Source organism: Nomascus leucogenys, chromosome 8 (genome assembly GCF_006542625.1).
Source record: "Nomascus leucogenys isolate Asia chromosome 8, Asia_NLE_v1, whole genome shotgun sequence".
NCBI lineage: Eukaryota > Metazoa > Chordata > Mammalia > Primates > Hylobatidae > Nomascus > Nomascus leucogenys.
The window spans coordinates 8114091-8131681 of NC_044388.1; the positions used below are offsets into that span (position 1 = coordinate 8114091).

At 36.0% G+C, this 17591-nt stretch overlaps 1 protein-coding gene across 1 annotated transcript in view; it reads right to left on the bottom strand.

The window, feature by feature from the left end:
• Positions 1-631: 631 nt before the first annotated feature.
• Positions 632-17591, bottom strand: part of PLS1 (plastin 1) — a 117210-nt gene continuing 100250 nt past the window's right edge. The window contains exons 12-16 of the mRNA XM_003265336.1: positions 16375-16489; positions 10477-10610; positions 9899-10022; positions 2685-2809; positions 632-2438 (exon numbers count right to left, since the gene is read on the bottom strand). Coding sequence (XP_003265384.1) covers positions 2303-2438; positions 2685-2809; positions 9899-10022; positions 10477-10610; positions 16375-16489 — 634 coding nt within the window. The 3' untranslated portion in view covers positions 632-2302. The remainder of the gene's footprint in view (positions 2439-2684; positions 2810-9898; positions 10023-10476; positions 10611-16374; positions 16490-17591) is intronic.

Sequence of the window (17591 nt, forward strand, 5' to 3'; positions counted from 1 at the left end):
ACTCTGCCTCTCCCTCAGTACTCTCAGGTCACGTTCACCTGTTTGTCTTCTAGGATGCCTACAGGACTGCCTGCTTCAGGTTCTTTACATTTGTTCTCTCTGCTGAACACTTATAGCACAAATATCCTTAGAGAGACCTTCCCTGACCACCCACATACAAATAATCTCCACTCCATTTCCCAAGTCAGTCTCTATCACATTACCTTATGTTATTTCTTCTACTGCATTATCGCTATCTAAAATTCCTATTTATGAATCATCTGTCTACTAGGATATGATACATGGATGTGATACATGAGGTCAGGAGACTTCATCTGTATTTTTTTTCAGATGAATCCCCAGTGTCTAGCTAGCATAGTATCTGGATCATAATAGATGATAAATTTGTGAATGGATTGATTCACCTGAATTATTTCAGCACAAACTAAATTGTAGTAATCACACAGTTGGTTTTTAATAATTCTTCATATTTAAGAACAAAAGAACTACCCTCATCTTCAAAGAAATCAAATACAATTTTTTTTGTTTTACTAACTCATTTAGGAATTGTTTTCTTTTCTGGAAATAAGCTTATGCTAGACTAATTTTCAAGGCTGAATATTTTTCTTCAAATGAAATAAATACAAACACATTTCTATATACACAGCATTTTTATTAAATATACTCTGTGAGAAAAAGAACACCCTAAAGTGCCAGATTTCATGTAAATCCAATAACTTAGTAAATACAATGGTGAAAAAAAATCAGAGGGAAACATAATTTAAATAATCTTATAAAAGAGCAAGAACATATCTTAATCTTCATATAAGAAAACAATCATCAAAATATAAAAGGGAAAGAAATCTCTTTTGTAGAAGAATATATTTCAAAATTCCACCTGTTGATCATTTCATTTAAAAAATTCTATTCTAAACACATGGGCAGTCTCACTCTTACCTATATATATATATTTAAATCAATAGTAGAAGGGGAATTTAGACTACTCATTCACACTGAGATAAAGTGACATTTTTCTTGCACAACAGTATTGCTCACTAGCACTAACAGTGGAAGATGGAGGAAGTAGATTTCTGGATTCAATTGTTAGCAGCAGAAATGGACTAATGCTAAAAATTTAGAAAAAAAATAGGTCCAAGCTGTAGCGATTTCCAAGTAATACAAACATTAACCAAACATTGCCAATTTGTAACGGGCTGTGAAAAAACATATGAAAATACTCTACACTGAATACTAGCTTTATTTTACTTTCTATTAAAGATATTCAGTGGGCATATTCTAAATTATATAGGGCTTCTATAGAGACCTAAACTAGCAAGTATAATATGAAGCTAACAGGATAGTGTCAGCATATCTTGGGATGTTCTAGCCAGTGTTTGACTACAAGTATTTGGAAGGGGTCAAATAACTATATGCACATTCAAAATGAATACTTATAAAAAGAAATCTTAATGTATCAGATATCCACAGACTGAAAAGTGTTACACATGTTGTGGGGGGAAAATACTGATGGTTGGCTGAATGACCAATTAAACATACCACTTAGGAAAAGCTGGGTGATTCAGGTGCAAAAAAAATATGTATGCACACATCTCTCTCTAATAACATCCTACCAACATATATATGTTGCATGACATAATTAAAGCTGTATTACCAAACTAGGATATGTAAAGTATCAATGTAGTTAAAATTAAATTTTAAGTAAAAAGCTGCTGCTATTTAAACAAGAGAGTGAACTTTGGGGTTTATTCAAGAATTAGTTCTCATATATAAAAAAGTTTGATAATAATAAACAATTCTGGTCACCATAAGGTTTTAGACAGTATAGAAACTTACAGAAAAGTGTTTTTGGACCACTTTAAATAGTTGGAGGAAGCAAATAAAAGGATTAAACTGAATTATGAGTATGAATGCATTTATGATCAAAATTAACACACACAAAAAATCAAACCACATTTCACAGCAGAACCTGCAAAAACGTTTGTATTCATCTCTTTTGAACCATAAAAAAGAATGAATTAGTCTTGTCTAATACGACTTTTAAGCAACAAAAATAATTTAATCATGAAGTATCAGCTTGATTATGAATATATTCTATTATCTGTATCAATTGGTAAATTAACTGTGTTATCCAAAAAGGCTGACCAGCTCTAACTAGTATGAACAGGATATTGAATTCATTAATGAATATATAACTATTTTGAGCATACAAATAATCTCTGGTTTTACACCCACTACATTTCAGAATCCTGTAAACTGTGAGGCATACAATATGTTTAATGTGGCAGAAAATCATATGAAATGATTATTTTATTCTGTTCAGTCCTTTTCCCATTAAGCATGCAAACACTGTCATAACCATCTTTGGTTTCACTTCTACGAGGTCATCAGGTAATGCATATATCCGGGCACCGATCTTTCGAGCAACTGAAATGGCGTATCTTGACGAGACAAGAAAAATATCTTGGTGTTATCCACTGTGTTTTCACTTAACATATTTTAACAAAACAGTGAAATATTTTGACAAGATTAGTTTTATGAAAAGGTTAAGTTTGTGAGTCTTAAATCTAAGACCCACATGTAAGTTATATTTAAAAATATGAATTTTAAGGGCATAGTAACTTTTCCTATAAGGATTTTAGAGAATTAAAGGGCCATGTATTCTAATATAAACCATAAAGGCTTACTTAGCATTGTTCAGCTTGTCCTCATCAGATAAGTTTTCTCTCCTGATCATTTCTTGACGAACTGCATTTGGTGCAATGGCATCTATTAAATCTAGGACAGGTAAACTTGTGCTTATAGATTTATCCTAGAAAATAAAGCATAGATGAACATTCATAAACATCTGACCTTTAATTTTCATTATTTTCAGACTCTTCTGATGATATAACTGAAGGCAATCTATAAATTTTTTGTACTTAACGTTCAGCTTTTCTGCAACCAGCACACATAAATAAACCCTTTAAAATATACTTTTCCTTAAATCTTTATATAAATTATAGTATAGAGTTGTCACCATATCTGAATAAGGTTTGTGGACATGATAGCTCCTAAGTATGCTAACTATAGTATCCATTCTGTAAAAAAATACACAACTTTTGAAAGGGAGTAGATGAATTTTTAATTAACAATTTTATAAATTCTACTCACATATTTCTCAGACCATGAATCCCAAAGCCTTCCCTTAATATTTTTCAGAAAGAAAACGAAATAGTGAAAGGGAACTAACATTTACAAAGACATTATCTTGTTGTTTTACATGTTTTAGTTTATTTAATCCACCTTTTAAACCCTAGCATCTTGATAGTAAAGGAATTCTTTTTTTAAAAAAAGATGAAGAGGCCGGGCGCGGTGGCTCATGCCTGTAATCCCAGCACTTTGGGTGGCCGAGACGGGCGGATCACGAGGTCAGGAGATCGAGACCATCTTGGCTAACACGGTGAAACCCCGTTTCTACTAAAAATGCAAAAAATTAGCTTGGTGTGTTGGCGGGCGCCTGTAGTCCCAGCTACTCGGGAGGCTAAGGCAGGAGAATGGCGTGAACCCAGGAGGCGGAGCTTGCAGTGAGCTGAGATCGCGCCACTGCACTCCAACTTGGAGGAGACAGCGAGACTCCGTCTCAAAAAAAAAAAAAAAAAAAAAAAAAAACAAAGATGAAGGATATGAAGTTAAGATAGCTCAAATGACTTGTTTACACAACCAGTAAATACAGAACTGGTATTTGAACCCATGACAGTCTGACTCTAAAATGCCCAAGAGTCTCTCCATTTTTAAGTTAACACCAAGGCAAGCTAAAAATGGACAACTAAGTTATAGTGAATAGTGTACTACAGATGAAATCAGACATCCTGGTCTGAACTGATTTTTACCACTTACCAGTACTTGAACAAATTATTTGTTCTCTCTCTCAGCTTGAATAGTGGCCACCACTGCTTGCCTACCCAGAATCTACACACACTTTACTTCTTTCATACAAATAGAACCCATATTTTTGCTCTATATCCATACCTCCTTCACACAGACATAAGCTTCAAGGAAAGCTGACATTCACAGTTCCAGGAGTGAACCTAAATTAATCTAGGTCAAGCATTCTCAATAGGGGTAGGGCAATAACCTTTTTTATGTATAAAGCATACAGTGCATAAACAGGTATACAGTGCATCTCTGCATTAAAATTTCATGGGAGAGACAAAGGGAAAAATATGTCTAAAAATATTCCTTAGAGGATAATTTTCTTTTAAGATTTCAAAACACTGGTCCAAGCCAAATAGAGGAATGCTATTCTATTACCACAGTAATTTAATTTGGGCCTATGTTATGGAAAGCCAGCAACCCCTCCTCCTGGATGTGAATGAGAGGATGAAACCTCTGTCACAAGCAGCAACTATCCTATGACCAAAAGGAAAACCACCTTTAGGATGAAGCTGGCACATTAGATGGCAAAGCAGAGATGGGGGAAAAAAAAAAATGAGTCCTGAATGACATTCTTCAATTATTGGCTCAACCAATCCAGAAGTCTACCCTACCTCTGGATTACTGTTATTGTAGTCAATACCTTCCGTTTTCATTTAAACCACTTGAAATTGGGTTTCGAAGCCAGAGCACCCTTTCCTAATCTCTAAAGTAGAATGTCATAGGATTCTTAGGAATACTGAGGTGGTATAGGTGAAAGCATCTAGTATAGGCTCTAGCCAAATGTCAGTTCTTAATCAATATCTAATAAAACAATTTGAAGCCATGTTAGTTAAGAAGAGTAACAGCTTATTTGAGCCACAATCTATGAGCCACTTCATTTATTATTATTATTTTTGACACAGAGTCTTGCTCTGTTGCCCAGGCTGGAGTGCAGTGGCGCCATCTTGGCTCACTGCAAGCTCTGCCTCCCAGGTTCATGCCATTTTCCTGCCTCAGCCTCCTGAGTAGCTAGGACTACAGGCGCCGGCCACCACGCACGGCTGATATTTTTGTATTTTTAGTAGAGATGGGGTTTCACTGTGTTAGCCAGGATGGTTGCGATCTCCTGACCTCGTGATCCACCCGCCTCGGCCTCCCAAAGTGCTGGGATTACAGGCGTGAGCCACTGCGCCTGGCCTCATTTATTAATTTTAGAAAAATTTATATTCTTATTAGGAATGTTCATTTTATGATACAGATCTTTGGGCAGGGGTAAGAGATAGAGGGTAAAAATAATTAGGTCCTTTAAGTCTATCTGATGCTGGTAATCTGGATCTGCTTTTCGTATCTTTTCTGTTTCTGAGAAATCAGTCTGCAGACCACCTACATGAAAATCATGTGGGGTACTTGTTAAAAGTGCAAATCTAGCCCCACTCAAACTAATGTCAGGTTATCTATGAATGAGGCTGGGAATCTACATTTTTAATAAGCTTTCTAGATGACTCTAAATGTGTACTGTATTATGCTTTCTAAAAACAATATTTCATTCTAGAATAAATTTTTATGGGCTTACTTTCGTATATTTATATGATTATTTTTAAAAGACAAGTGACTTATTTAATTGTACTATAATTTGATTCCTTATTTACATATTTGTTTTATTTTAAATATTTCATTTAGATTTAGGAAACAAGTATTTTTCCCACCCATTTTCTTATGAGTTACCTTGGGTAAAGCTTCTACGGAGTTGAATGAAAAATTTAAGTTTCTAAAGATTGTATCAGACCTCTTATCTTCTTGTTTCCAAGAAAATAGCCCCGTCTTCCAAATCCTCTGATTTGTACATTATCAGTAAAAGACACTTTTGCAAAGGGAAAGGGGTTATAGTGAAAACTCTTAGGTTAGTATATAAATACATTTCCATTATTTTTCCTTTTATTTCCTTAAGTTAATCATAAAGAAATGACTTCGGCAAAAAGAATTTCAATATCTTAATCTAGACTTACCTACAGCTTGATTTTCAAGATAATGATTTTTCCCTCTATTTGATACATATTAGAACATTTCATTCCACTGCTGTTTCTGTCATTTTAAAAAATAAAAGTGGAAAGGCCGGGCGCGGTGGCTCATGCCTGTAATCCCAACACTTTGGGAGGTCAGGAGGTCAGGAGATTGAGACCATCCTGGCTAACACGGTGAAACCCCATCTCTACTAAAAATACAAAAAATTAGTTGGGCGTGATGGCGGGCGCCTGTAGTCCCAGCTACTCAGGAGGCAGACAGGAAAATCACTTGACCCCGGGAGGCGGAGGTTGGAGTGAGCTGAGATCGCGCCACTGCACTCCAGCCTCGGCGACAGAGCAAGACTCAGTCTCAAATCAATCAATCAATCAATCAATCTGGAAAAACAGTGATGTGGACACCAGACTTCCCTAAGAGGCTCAGCAGAGTCCCCTGCCCTGCCACATATGATGCCCTTTATATATTAGCAATGCCAACAGCATGGTAAGCCCCATTTATTGAGCCCTTAATATGTGCTAGGTACTGTTAAGCTCTTTACATTTTGTTAACTTATGTAGTCTAACAACAATCTTAGTAGAGAGGGATTATTAATTTCCCCATTTTAGATATGGGGAAACTGAAGAATAGAGAAATTAATAACTTGCCTATGGTCACACAGATACTAAATGCTGAGCCAGAAGTAAGTTCTGTTTTATTCATCAGTAGATGTAGCCCTGCTGTTAGTTTAAACTGCTAAGGTTTCTGTAAAACAGATGCCCTTCTCATGTGGTCCCACACTCCCTGCTTAGCTGATTAATATAGTATTGCTGACACCCCATACTGTGATTCTTGTTTTCTTATTTGCCACCTTCCCTGAATAGTGAGCTCTTTGAGGGCACTATGTAGCCACAGTGACTAGCAAGGCACCTGACACAGGGCAAGCTTTGAATATTTATGGAATAAATGAGCAGTATGCTACACAGCTAATCAGTAGCTCAGCCAAAAGTCAACCCAGGGCTATACAACTCCAAAGCTTGGCTTTCAACTTGTGTGTAGATAGACCTGGATATGAAACCCAACTGTTCTGCTTAAAAGTTGTATGACAGTAGACAGTTATTTAACTTCTCTAATGCTCACCTTTTTGCTCAGAATTAAACAATGTGTAAAGTGCTTAACACAGTGATACGAAGGACTCAATAAATGGTAATTATGATTATTATTTGCTGATATACCACCTTCTCTATCTTCTTAGCAAGGGAAATTTATTTTGTGGCTAAAAAGGGTAAATTTGTCTTTTCTGAAATTCCTATAGTGCTACCTTGATTATAATTAAAATTTTTCTGCTAGTACCACTTATTATAGCCTTCAAACATAATGCCTTCTGTAGTTGGAAAAATACCTCCCTCACCTCAACTATGTTTTAGCATTCACTGCCTCATTTCTTAACCATTTGCACTCTCTTTAAAGATTTTATCATTAAGCATATGCAAAATGCCAAGCACTTTTGCAATGTTTCTGCCACCTCAGTTCTTAGAGCCAAACTCTCAGGTCGCTGTTCTCTAGGGTTGCTCTCCCTTAAAAGGTTTATGCACTCCCATTTCTCAACCCTTTTATTCAACTGATCACCAAGTCTGTCTTTCCAGTTTTAATATCTCCTTTCACTACCCCCATTTTCCTAAAATTACCTCAAATTCAAGCTTAAAACTGAACTCATCACCTTTTCCAGGAATGACATCCTCATTTCTATTAGTGTTATCTGTTTTCCAGTTACCCATGCCCAAAACATGAAGAATTTTGGTTCCCCCCTCGCCTCTTCTTCCCAAATCAGGAAGCCAAATCCTAGCTCTTCTTTTGCAATAACTTATAGCTTTCTAATCTTACCATTTCCATTCCCAGCCCCAACCCCCTATTACATCACACCTTGAGTACTGCCTTGGATTCTTTTGCACTGTCCTTGCAGTTACACTATTCTCCCTCCCCATCCTGTTCACTACATTCAGATTGGTATTCCTAAAATAACTGCCTTTCTTATTACCCCCTTTACTCAATATCCTTTATTTAGGCCAAATCCTCCACAGTCTTGACCCAATTTATGTCTTGCGCAACATCCCTTAGGAACCATCCTATTTCTCCTAACTTTCTGAGACATGCCTTTATTCAAGATGGACCCTTCTAAGTTTGTTATCCCCCTTTCTCTCCACTAATTCAAATCCTCCCGCCATCTATGATGTTCAAATCCAGCTGTCTTTATCGGCTCTTCACTGACCATTCAATTGGAAATGATCAGACTTTTCATCCATAATATTAGTTGCATTACTTGGATTTTATCATTTACTCTATGGTATTGTTACCCTCTCAGTTATACAGTCTTTGTCTTTAAAATAAATGGTGAACACTCTGAGGGCCAAATTAATTTCCTATACTTTATACCTTTTTCTTTACTTAGAAAAGTTACTTAATAGGAGCTCCATAAATATTAATTTGCTATTTTCTCATTATATTAACTATATACATGCTTAATATTTTCTATAAATTAATGTGCAAATGCATATAATTTCAACATAACAATTTTAAAGAATAACTGCCAATTAGATAATTTTATAATACAATCCCCATTGCTATTTTATATTTTTGTGTTTTATGTTTAAAACACAGAGAGACAAATCATGGACTGAAAATTACTTTAAAAATAAAACAAGCAGTAACAAAAACTCAAGGTCATTAGTTTCTTCCAAGATAGAAAAGGGGGGTAAAAAAAAGCAATTGAACTAGGACTCAGGCAACGTCTCTGCCAATATCGAGCTGTCCTGTTAAAACCGTTTTGGGCCTCAGTTTTTGGCAAACATGAGAAGATTGAACTGATAAATTTCTGACATTTCTTTCACTTTGCAATGTTGTTAAGCATACAGAGCAAAGGCAAAGAGAGAAATAAAAATGGGTAGATATCTCTTAGGATAACTTAGTGTTTCATCTCTCTGTACTTTATTTCAGTAAAAAAAAACACAAATTGATTGCTAGTTTTTCACATGTAATAAAATCACAAACACAAGGCTCACTGAATGAATGTGTACAAGCAGACATGCTTATTTGTAGCTGACATCGGCTTGCATGCAAAAGCAAAACACAATGGAAATGCATGAAAATTAGTGGGTATGTATGTACAGACTACACTTTGAGTGCTTTATGAATCATCCACAGATGCTTGGAAGTGAGTGTTAAATGCCATTATGAAGCCAGATGACAAGACTTTTTTTTCCTACCAGTTTTCTCAATTCCCACTTGAATCGGTTTGGCTGGCTCTGTTATGCCTTGGAAATGATGTCAATACAATTCTGAGACTGCTGCTAGGGAGCACAAAACATTATAGGTCCTATATAAACAATGGCTTCTTCTTTTTCATTTGATAACTGGATTTTTTTGGCTCTATTTTTTAAGATTAGATTACCAGAGTCAGATAATATTAACCTACATTTATACTTAACTGGACAACCAATCAAAAATTTAGTAATTAAAACTGAATATTTCAAGTTTACACAGGCCAAATAATTAGTATGCCTAAACTCATAAATCATGTTTCTGACATACAACATTAATATATTTCTAAACCAAACCAACGTAATTTCCAATAAAAATTCGTTCCTGGCCGGGTGCGGTGGCTCACGCCTGTAATCCCAACACTTTGGGAGGCTGAGGCAGGCGGATCACGAGGTCAGGAGATCGAGACCATCCTGGGTAACATGGTGAGACCCCATGTCTACTAAAAATACAAAAAAAAAAAAAAATTAGCTGGATGTGGTGGCGGGCGCCTGTAGTCCCAGCTACTCAGGAGGCTGAGGCAGGAGAATGGCGTGTACCCGGGAGGCGGAGCTTGCAGTGAGCCAAGATTGTGCCACTGCACTCCAGCCTGGGTGACAGAGCGAGACCCCATCTCCAAAAAAAAAAAAAAAAAAAAAATTCCTTCCTATACCTCCAAAAAAAATTTTTTTTTAGGACTCTTGATTACCTTGAAGCTGGAAATAGAAGTCTTTTTGTTTGCACTTTTAAGAGTCTGATTGACCCATTTAATGATAATTTCATCATTTACTTTTTCACCCTCTCCAAGATCCGATAACACATTCAGTGTGTACCTGCAACAGAAAAGATGTATATTTGAGACTAAAAAGGGTGAAATTTGCTTTCACATAATTTATATCAATGTTTACATAAATACTTAAGAAATAGTTCAGTTCTAATAAATATTTCTAATTTTAGGCTGGCATTTGCACCCAGTTACATTCCAAAGTTACAAACCTCATTAATCAGAACCAAAAACTACTACATGGTATTTTTAAAACTTAAAGCAATTCCTTATGAAGCCATTTTTAAGAGGCATTAATAAAAGTGTTTCTGGATATTGACCCATTTTTAAATAAAATATAATTTACAAAAAACCATAATCAACAGTAAATCCTTTAAAAATTAAAATATTTTGCATTGTATATTTCTTCTGTGTTCGTTATTATTCAAAAACAGCTAAAAATTTAGTTCAGATTACTTGTTGGAGAAAACAGGCAGTGTTGCTACCAATGTATCAGCCTTTACCTTCTCATCAGCTGCCATACCAATGCCAGGGTAAGTGTTGAATTCCCTTCATTTAGGTCCTGCCCAGCAATGCCAACCAAGGAGAATTTGGCCTTGTTCTTCCCAAGTTCCACTGCATAGTTACAGTTTTCAATCTATAAATAAGTAAAAGTTTGGGTATAAAAACAGATTTTTAAAAACGTATCTCCTCAATACGCCAGCCTAGTTCAGCCATCTGAAAAACAATTATGATGACACCTTAAATTTATATGACCAATTTCATAATAATAACCCAGGGAAAGCAAGGACATAATTATTTCCATTTTATAGTTGAAGATATTAAAGCACCGAGTGGGTTAACCTAGATAGAGGAACAACTGGCCAGAATGTTTTAAGATCCCTTCCTACTCTAAAAGTCTCGACTATCCAGGCCGGGCGTGGTCGCTCACGCCTGTAATCCTAGCACTTTGGGAGGCCAAGGCAGCACCTGAGGTCAAGAGTTCGAGACCAGCCTGGCCAACATGGTGAAACCTCATTTCTACTAAAAATACAAAAGTTAGCCAGGCGTGGTGGTGGGTGCCTGTAATCCCAGCTACTCAGGAGGCTGAGGCAGGAGAATCACCTGAACCCGGGAGGTGGAGGCTGCAGTGAGCCAAGATCGCTCCATTGCCCTCTAGCCTGGGCAACAGAGCAAAAACTCCACCTCAAAAAAAAAAAAAAAAAAAAAATTCTTGACTATCCAAGATGAAATAGCTTATTAGTGGCACATCTGTGACTAAAAACCTAGGTTTCCTGCTTTCCTTTCATAGAAGTAATAGATGATGTTTTGTCTAGATTTAAAATTTAAAAACAGAGAAGAAAGTAATTGTTTTATTAAGAATCTAACTTCATCTCCAATATTCTTTACCCAGATCTTACTCATCCTCTGAAATTCAGCTTTTGGCCCACTTTCTTCAATAAAGGCTTAACCTTAACTGTACCAGCTAATAATGATCTATCCTTTGCTTGAACTCCTAAGAATGCTTACTTTGTAATGCTTATGCACCATCTTCTACTATACTTAGCCTTGTATGTGTTTCCTTTCAACAACTAGAGTATAAGCTTCTTCTAAAGGACAAAAATTTTTACATGCACATATCTATATCTTACTGTCCCCACTCCCAGCACAATGCCCTGCCTAAAGTAAGAATCTGATACATAAACACCTAATAAATTGTTTACCCTCCCCAACCACACACACATACTTCTTTCCAGTGATATAAGTCCAGTTAGGTCCTTTCTCTAATAATTTTTTTTGTCTATCCTGGAGTCAATAGGGTTTTTTATCTCCATCATCTACTGCTGTGTTTATTACATCAGAACTTATAAATTCTTATGTATCTGAGTCTTTTTGCTCCAGTGAAATTATAAGCTCTCATAATCTTATATCACCAGTAGGAACAGAAGTGCTTACACTAAGTACTTTTTGGAATAAACACTTAAAAGGAGAACACTATTTTTCTTAATTTTCTTCCACGAGTTAGTTAAGGTACCATTACAAAACAGTCTAACCTAAGGTACATAGATACATTTTTCCCAATAGTAAGAAAATATTTCCAGGAAATGTGAGACAGCTAATAAAATATAAGAATTTGTACAAATATATGGTTATTGTTCTTTAAAAAAGATAATCCAAATTCCCAGAGTTCAATTTACTACAAATAAAAATGGAAGATCTTTGAACCTGCTGTAACATCTGCCTGGCTCACTTCACAAATTGAATAAAATGTTTGATATATATTCATTTTTTTAAAATCCAAGGAGAAGCTGGGTGTGGTGGCACATGCCTGTAGTCCCAGCGACTTAGGCTGAGGCAGGAGGATCACTTAAGGGCAGGAGTTCAAGGCTGTAGTGTGCTATAATCACGCCTGCGAATAGCATGCACTCTAGCCTGGGCACCATAGTGAAACCCTACTTCTAAAATATTTTTAAAAGAATTTTTTAATGCAGAGATAATATTCCAAAACATTTTTTGGAATCATATTATAGGCTTAGCCTGCTTAAAAGAAATATATGCTATAAGAATGTAGACTTTAAAAAATAGAATAGATTCCTAATTTGTGGAAAATAACATTAGCACTTGAATTATTTAACACTGTGTACAGGAGAGTAAAAAGCCAGCATATTTACCATGGACACCCATTTCAGTGGGAGAATTTTATAGCAAACTGCAGTAATCACATGTGTAAAATGTGTTTCAATGAAGAGCCATCTGCTTCACAGTTATACCAAAGTTCCTAAGGGAGATGATGGTGAGAAAGGAGTTCAGCGTTGCTAGTATAGAGGCCTAAGAATATATTGATATGACCAGCATTGAAAGAGAAACTGGAAATAGGTGCTAACATAAGGGAAAGCATATATTCTTTTATGGGCAATACTTGGTTCCAAATTTGGCAAACGCTTCTAAGAGATCTAGAGAGGTACCAAACTAGAGAAAGAATGAGAAATTAGGTTCCTAGAGGTAATCCATGTGTATGGTAGTACAGGTTGAGTATCCCTAATCTGAAAATCCAAAAATCCAAAATACTCCAAACTCTAAAACTTTTTGAGCACCAACACAATACTCAAAAGAAAAGCTAATTGGAGCATTTCAGATTTTCAGCTTAAGGATGCTCAAACAGTATACTGCAAATATTCCAATATCTGAAATATGTCTGGTCCCAAGCATTTTGGATAATGGATACTCAACCTGCAATTAAAACACTAAAAACAGATCTGCTCCCTGAGGGTGCAAATATAGAAGTTAAGACCTTTGGGCCAAAAACCAGGCCTTGGAAATACGGAGTTCTCAGGCTAAAAGATGAAGAACCTATGAAAGGTAAGAATGAGCACAAAGAAAGCAAGAAAAACTTGGAGTGCAGTCTCACAGAGTTAATGGAAGAAATGATTACTGTATTAGTCCGTTTTCGCACTGCTGATAAAGACATATCCAAGACTGGGAAGAAAAAGAGGTTTAATTGGACTTACAGTTCCACATGGCTGGGAAGGCCTCAGAATCATGGCGGGAAGCAAAAGGCACTATTTACATGGTGGCAGCAAGAGAAAATGAGGAAGATGCAAAAGCAGAAACCCCTGATAAAACCATCAGATCTCTTAAGTCTTATTCACTGCAATGAAAACAGTATGGGGGAACTGCCCCCATGATTCAAATTATCTCCCACTGGGTCCCTCCCACAACACATGGAAATATGGGAGTACAATTCAAGATGAGATTTGGGTGGGGACACAGCAAAACCATATCAATTACCAAGTACTTTAAATGCTTTGGACAAAAATGAAGCTTAGATCATTTGGACAATGAGAAGAGTTACATAATGGGACACAAGGGTTCAAGTGAAAAGAAATACTTGAAAGTAAAGAAGGCCGGGCACAGTGGCTCACGCCTGTAATCCCAGCACTTTGGGAGGCCAAAGCGGGTGGATCACGAGGTCAGGAGACAAGACCATCCTGGCTAACACGGTGAAACCCCGTCTCTAATAAAAATACAAAAAAATTAGCCAAGCGTGGTGGCAGGCACCTGTAGTCCCAGTTACTCAGGAGGCTGAGGCAGGAGAATGGCATGAACCTGGGAGGCAGAGCTTGCAGTTAGCCGAGATCATGCCACTGCACTCCAGCCTGGGCAACAGAGTGAGACTCCATCTCTTAATTAATACTAATAATGAAGAAAGGCTATTTTAATGGGGCAGCTTTAAGAACTTTGTAAGTGAAGGAAAGTGACATTATTGATTATTGCCCAAATTCCATAAAATAATTCCCTGTGATACTGTGTCATGAAAGTACTGCTTCTTCATTTTTTAAACATCTTGAATTTATATCAGGCTTTATGTTTCATTCTATATTTGTTGAAAAAGTATTCTGCATATGATTCATTTGTGACATATGTATTTATTTGTAGTTCACATTAAAATTCCAGGTATAATGAATGGTTAATTTCTGTTTTCCTGTTACATTTTGCATTCAAAATTTTGGAGAAAAAACTTCCATGAAATTAGTCAATAAAATTTTCTGAATTCTACTCCCATGAAAAGAATTATATGCAAATCAAATGAAATTAAAAATGCAGGCAGTCCAATGACTAGAAATGCTGAAAAATATGAGTAACTCTTTATAATTATACCACCCATTTAACTACTTTAATATTATGATGTATTTCCCTTTAAAAGTCTTTTAAAATTTTTTTCTTTAAAATTACAGTGTCTATAAATACATTTTCATTCTATAGATGTGGAAAACTAAAAGTCCCTTTTTTATACATCTCTGTATGTGTTATGTATTTTAAACAAATTAGATTCATATTATGTATATATATATCATTTTGTGTCCTGCTCATTTCCATACCACTATTACTAAAACACTATGTTTTGTTTGTTTGATTATACTTTAAGTTCTGGTATACACATGCAGAACATGCAGGATAGTTAACATAGGTATACATGTGTCATGGTGGTTTTCTGCACCCATCAACCCATCATCTAGGTTTTTTTTTTTTTTTTTTTGAGACAGAGTTTTGCTCTCTCACCCAGGCTGGAGTGCAATGGCACATCTCGGCTCACTGCAACCTCCGCCTCCCGGGTTCAAGCCGTTCTCCTGCCTCAGCCTCCTGAGTAGCTGGGATTACAGGCGCCTGCCACTACGCCCGGCTAATTTTTTGTATTTTTAGTAGAGACAGGCTTTCACTATGTTGGCCAGGCTGGCCTCGAACTCCTGACCTCATGATCCACCTGCCTCAGCCTCCCACAATGCTGGGATTACAGGTGTGAGCCACCGCGCCCAGCCCCCATCATCTAGGTTTTAAGCCCTGCATGCATTAGGTATTTGTCCTAATGCTCTCCCTCCCCTTGCCCCCCAACCCCCGACAGGTCCAGGTGTGTGATGTTCCCCTCCCTGTGTCCATGTGTCCTCATTGTTCAACTCCCACTTATGAGTGAGAACATGCAGTGTTTGGTTTTCTGTTCCTGTCAAACACTATTTTTAATGGCACATTTTACTTCATCTTATGGGTGTATCAATTTTATTAACCCTTTATTGAACTAGGTTGTTTTCTTGTGTGCTGTATAAACATTGCTGTGATTAGCATTTTGCCACACAACTTTGTGTCTTTCTGATGTTTTCATCAGGATAGGTGGAAAAAGGAGAAATTAGGTCAAAAGATTTTTTGGAAGATTAATATGTATTGACAAACTGGTTTTAGAAAGATTATACAAATGAATACTTCCTGTTACATTGGATGCAGTTCAATAGTTTCTTGTTTTAAATTGCATTTCTTTATTCTGGGTGAAAAGTTTTTCATATGTCTACTATTCATCATTATTTTTCTATGAATTGTTCACTCATGTGTCTTTCCCATTTTGCTATTACTATTTCAGTAGCTCTTCAACTTTCTTCCCTATAACTCATAATATTCACTTTTGTTTACCATGTACCACATTGTAGTTGTTTGCACACATATTTCCCTAATTTATTTAGGCTTTCCTGAGGACCAACTCCATGCTTTATACTTTTTTTTTTTTTAACATCCTGCGTAACACTGTATAGGTATTAGGTAATTGATAAATATCTGTTGAATAAATGAGTGGATAACCAATAAAAATTCAGCATGTTATATCAATTGTAAAAAAAGAATACATTTACAGTACATCTCAAAGAACATTAAGTACTATGACTTGATAAAGATGAAAATAGTTATATAAAGTGTCTGACTAGAGGGATTGCCTTCATCTTTGCATTTATTAAAGCAAACTTGTAAAAAGGCTATTAAGCTTAACACATTTTGGTCTGAATCAGAATTGTGAGGACAGAGCACGCTTAACTTCATGAAACTAAATTATTTGTTTCATATCAGAACAATAACAACATATCCATGGCCATTATTTCATTCACCTTCTTCATGTTCCCTCCAAGGGCAGGATAAGGAGGTTTGTTGACATGGCTCCAGTTGACTGGCACTCGGATCATCTCATAGAGCTGAAAGATCACTAAAGCATCTGCAAGGTCACTAAAACAGGAAGGAAAAGCAGATAAAGGAGGAGGAAATGTTGGGTACTACCTATTAAGTACACTGGTGATAGACTTATATCTTTAAGAACATAAGTCATTTAATCCTTAAAGAATGGCAGGACATATCATTTGACCCAGAACTTCCAGTCTAAGAATCTGTCCAAAATGTTTACATAAATATTTACAAAGGTATACATCCAAGGACATTCACTGCCACAATATTTATAAATTTGGAAACAACTTAAGTGCCTGGCAGTAGGGAGCTATTAAGTAAACTATACTATAAACTCCTTGGCCACCATTGGACATAAGGTAGATCTCTATGTATTGATATGAAAAGTTTTGCAAGACATATCAAATTTTAAAAAGCAAATGGCAGAACACTTCATACAATTTGATCTCATTTATTTAAAAAATTTAGAGTCAAATGTATTTATATACCTATATATGCTAAGGACAGTTAATAGCAATTACTTAGGTAAAGAAAGAGGTCAGGAAAAGGGGAGTATGAGAGAGTAAGGGTGGAATGTTTTATTTTATTCCATATACTTACATACTTCTTGAAACTTGTACAGTAAGAATAAGTTCATGTATTATTTATACATTATTTTTTAACTTAAAAAATAATTATAGGAAAATCACAATAGCTACTCAGTAGGCAGCTGTTTGTGTTCAGGAATGAGGGTTAAGAGGAAGGAACTTATGAACAAGTAGGAATTCTCGAAGTAAAAATATTACTACTTTGGATTCAGAAAAATATGTTCTCCTGAGAAGGTTAACGTATGCCTGTTTAGTCTATTTTCAATGCTGTATGCTAAGGACATAAAGCAATAGCAATTGATTTTTTAAATTGCTAGCTTTGTGATATATTATATGGCTTTTCTCCTCCAACAGCTTGTCCAATAAGTTATGTTTCGCTAAGGTTCATACTAAATTACTTTGCATTCTCTGAGCACAAACCATATGGCAGTGAAGGGAGCTGGGCCCAGTACTGGGTGATAGAGGGACAAAGTCTGATATGAAAGTAATTGAGATCTGAGTAGTTTTATCTTTAGGCACATGAAACATTCTGTATAAAAAAAGAATCACTAAAGTATTTC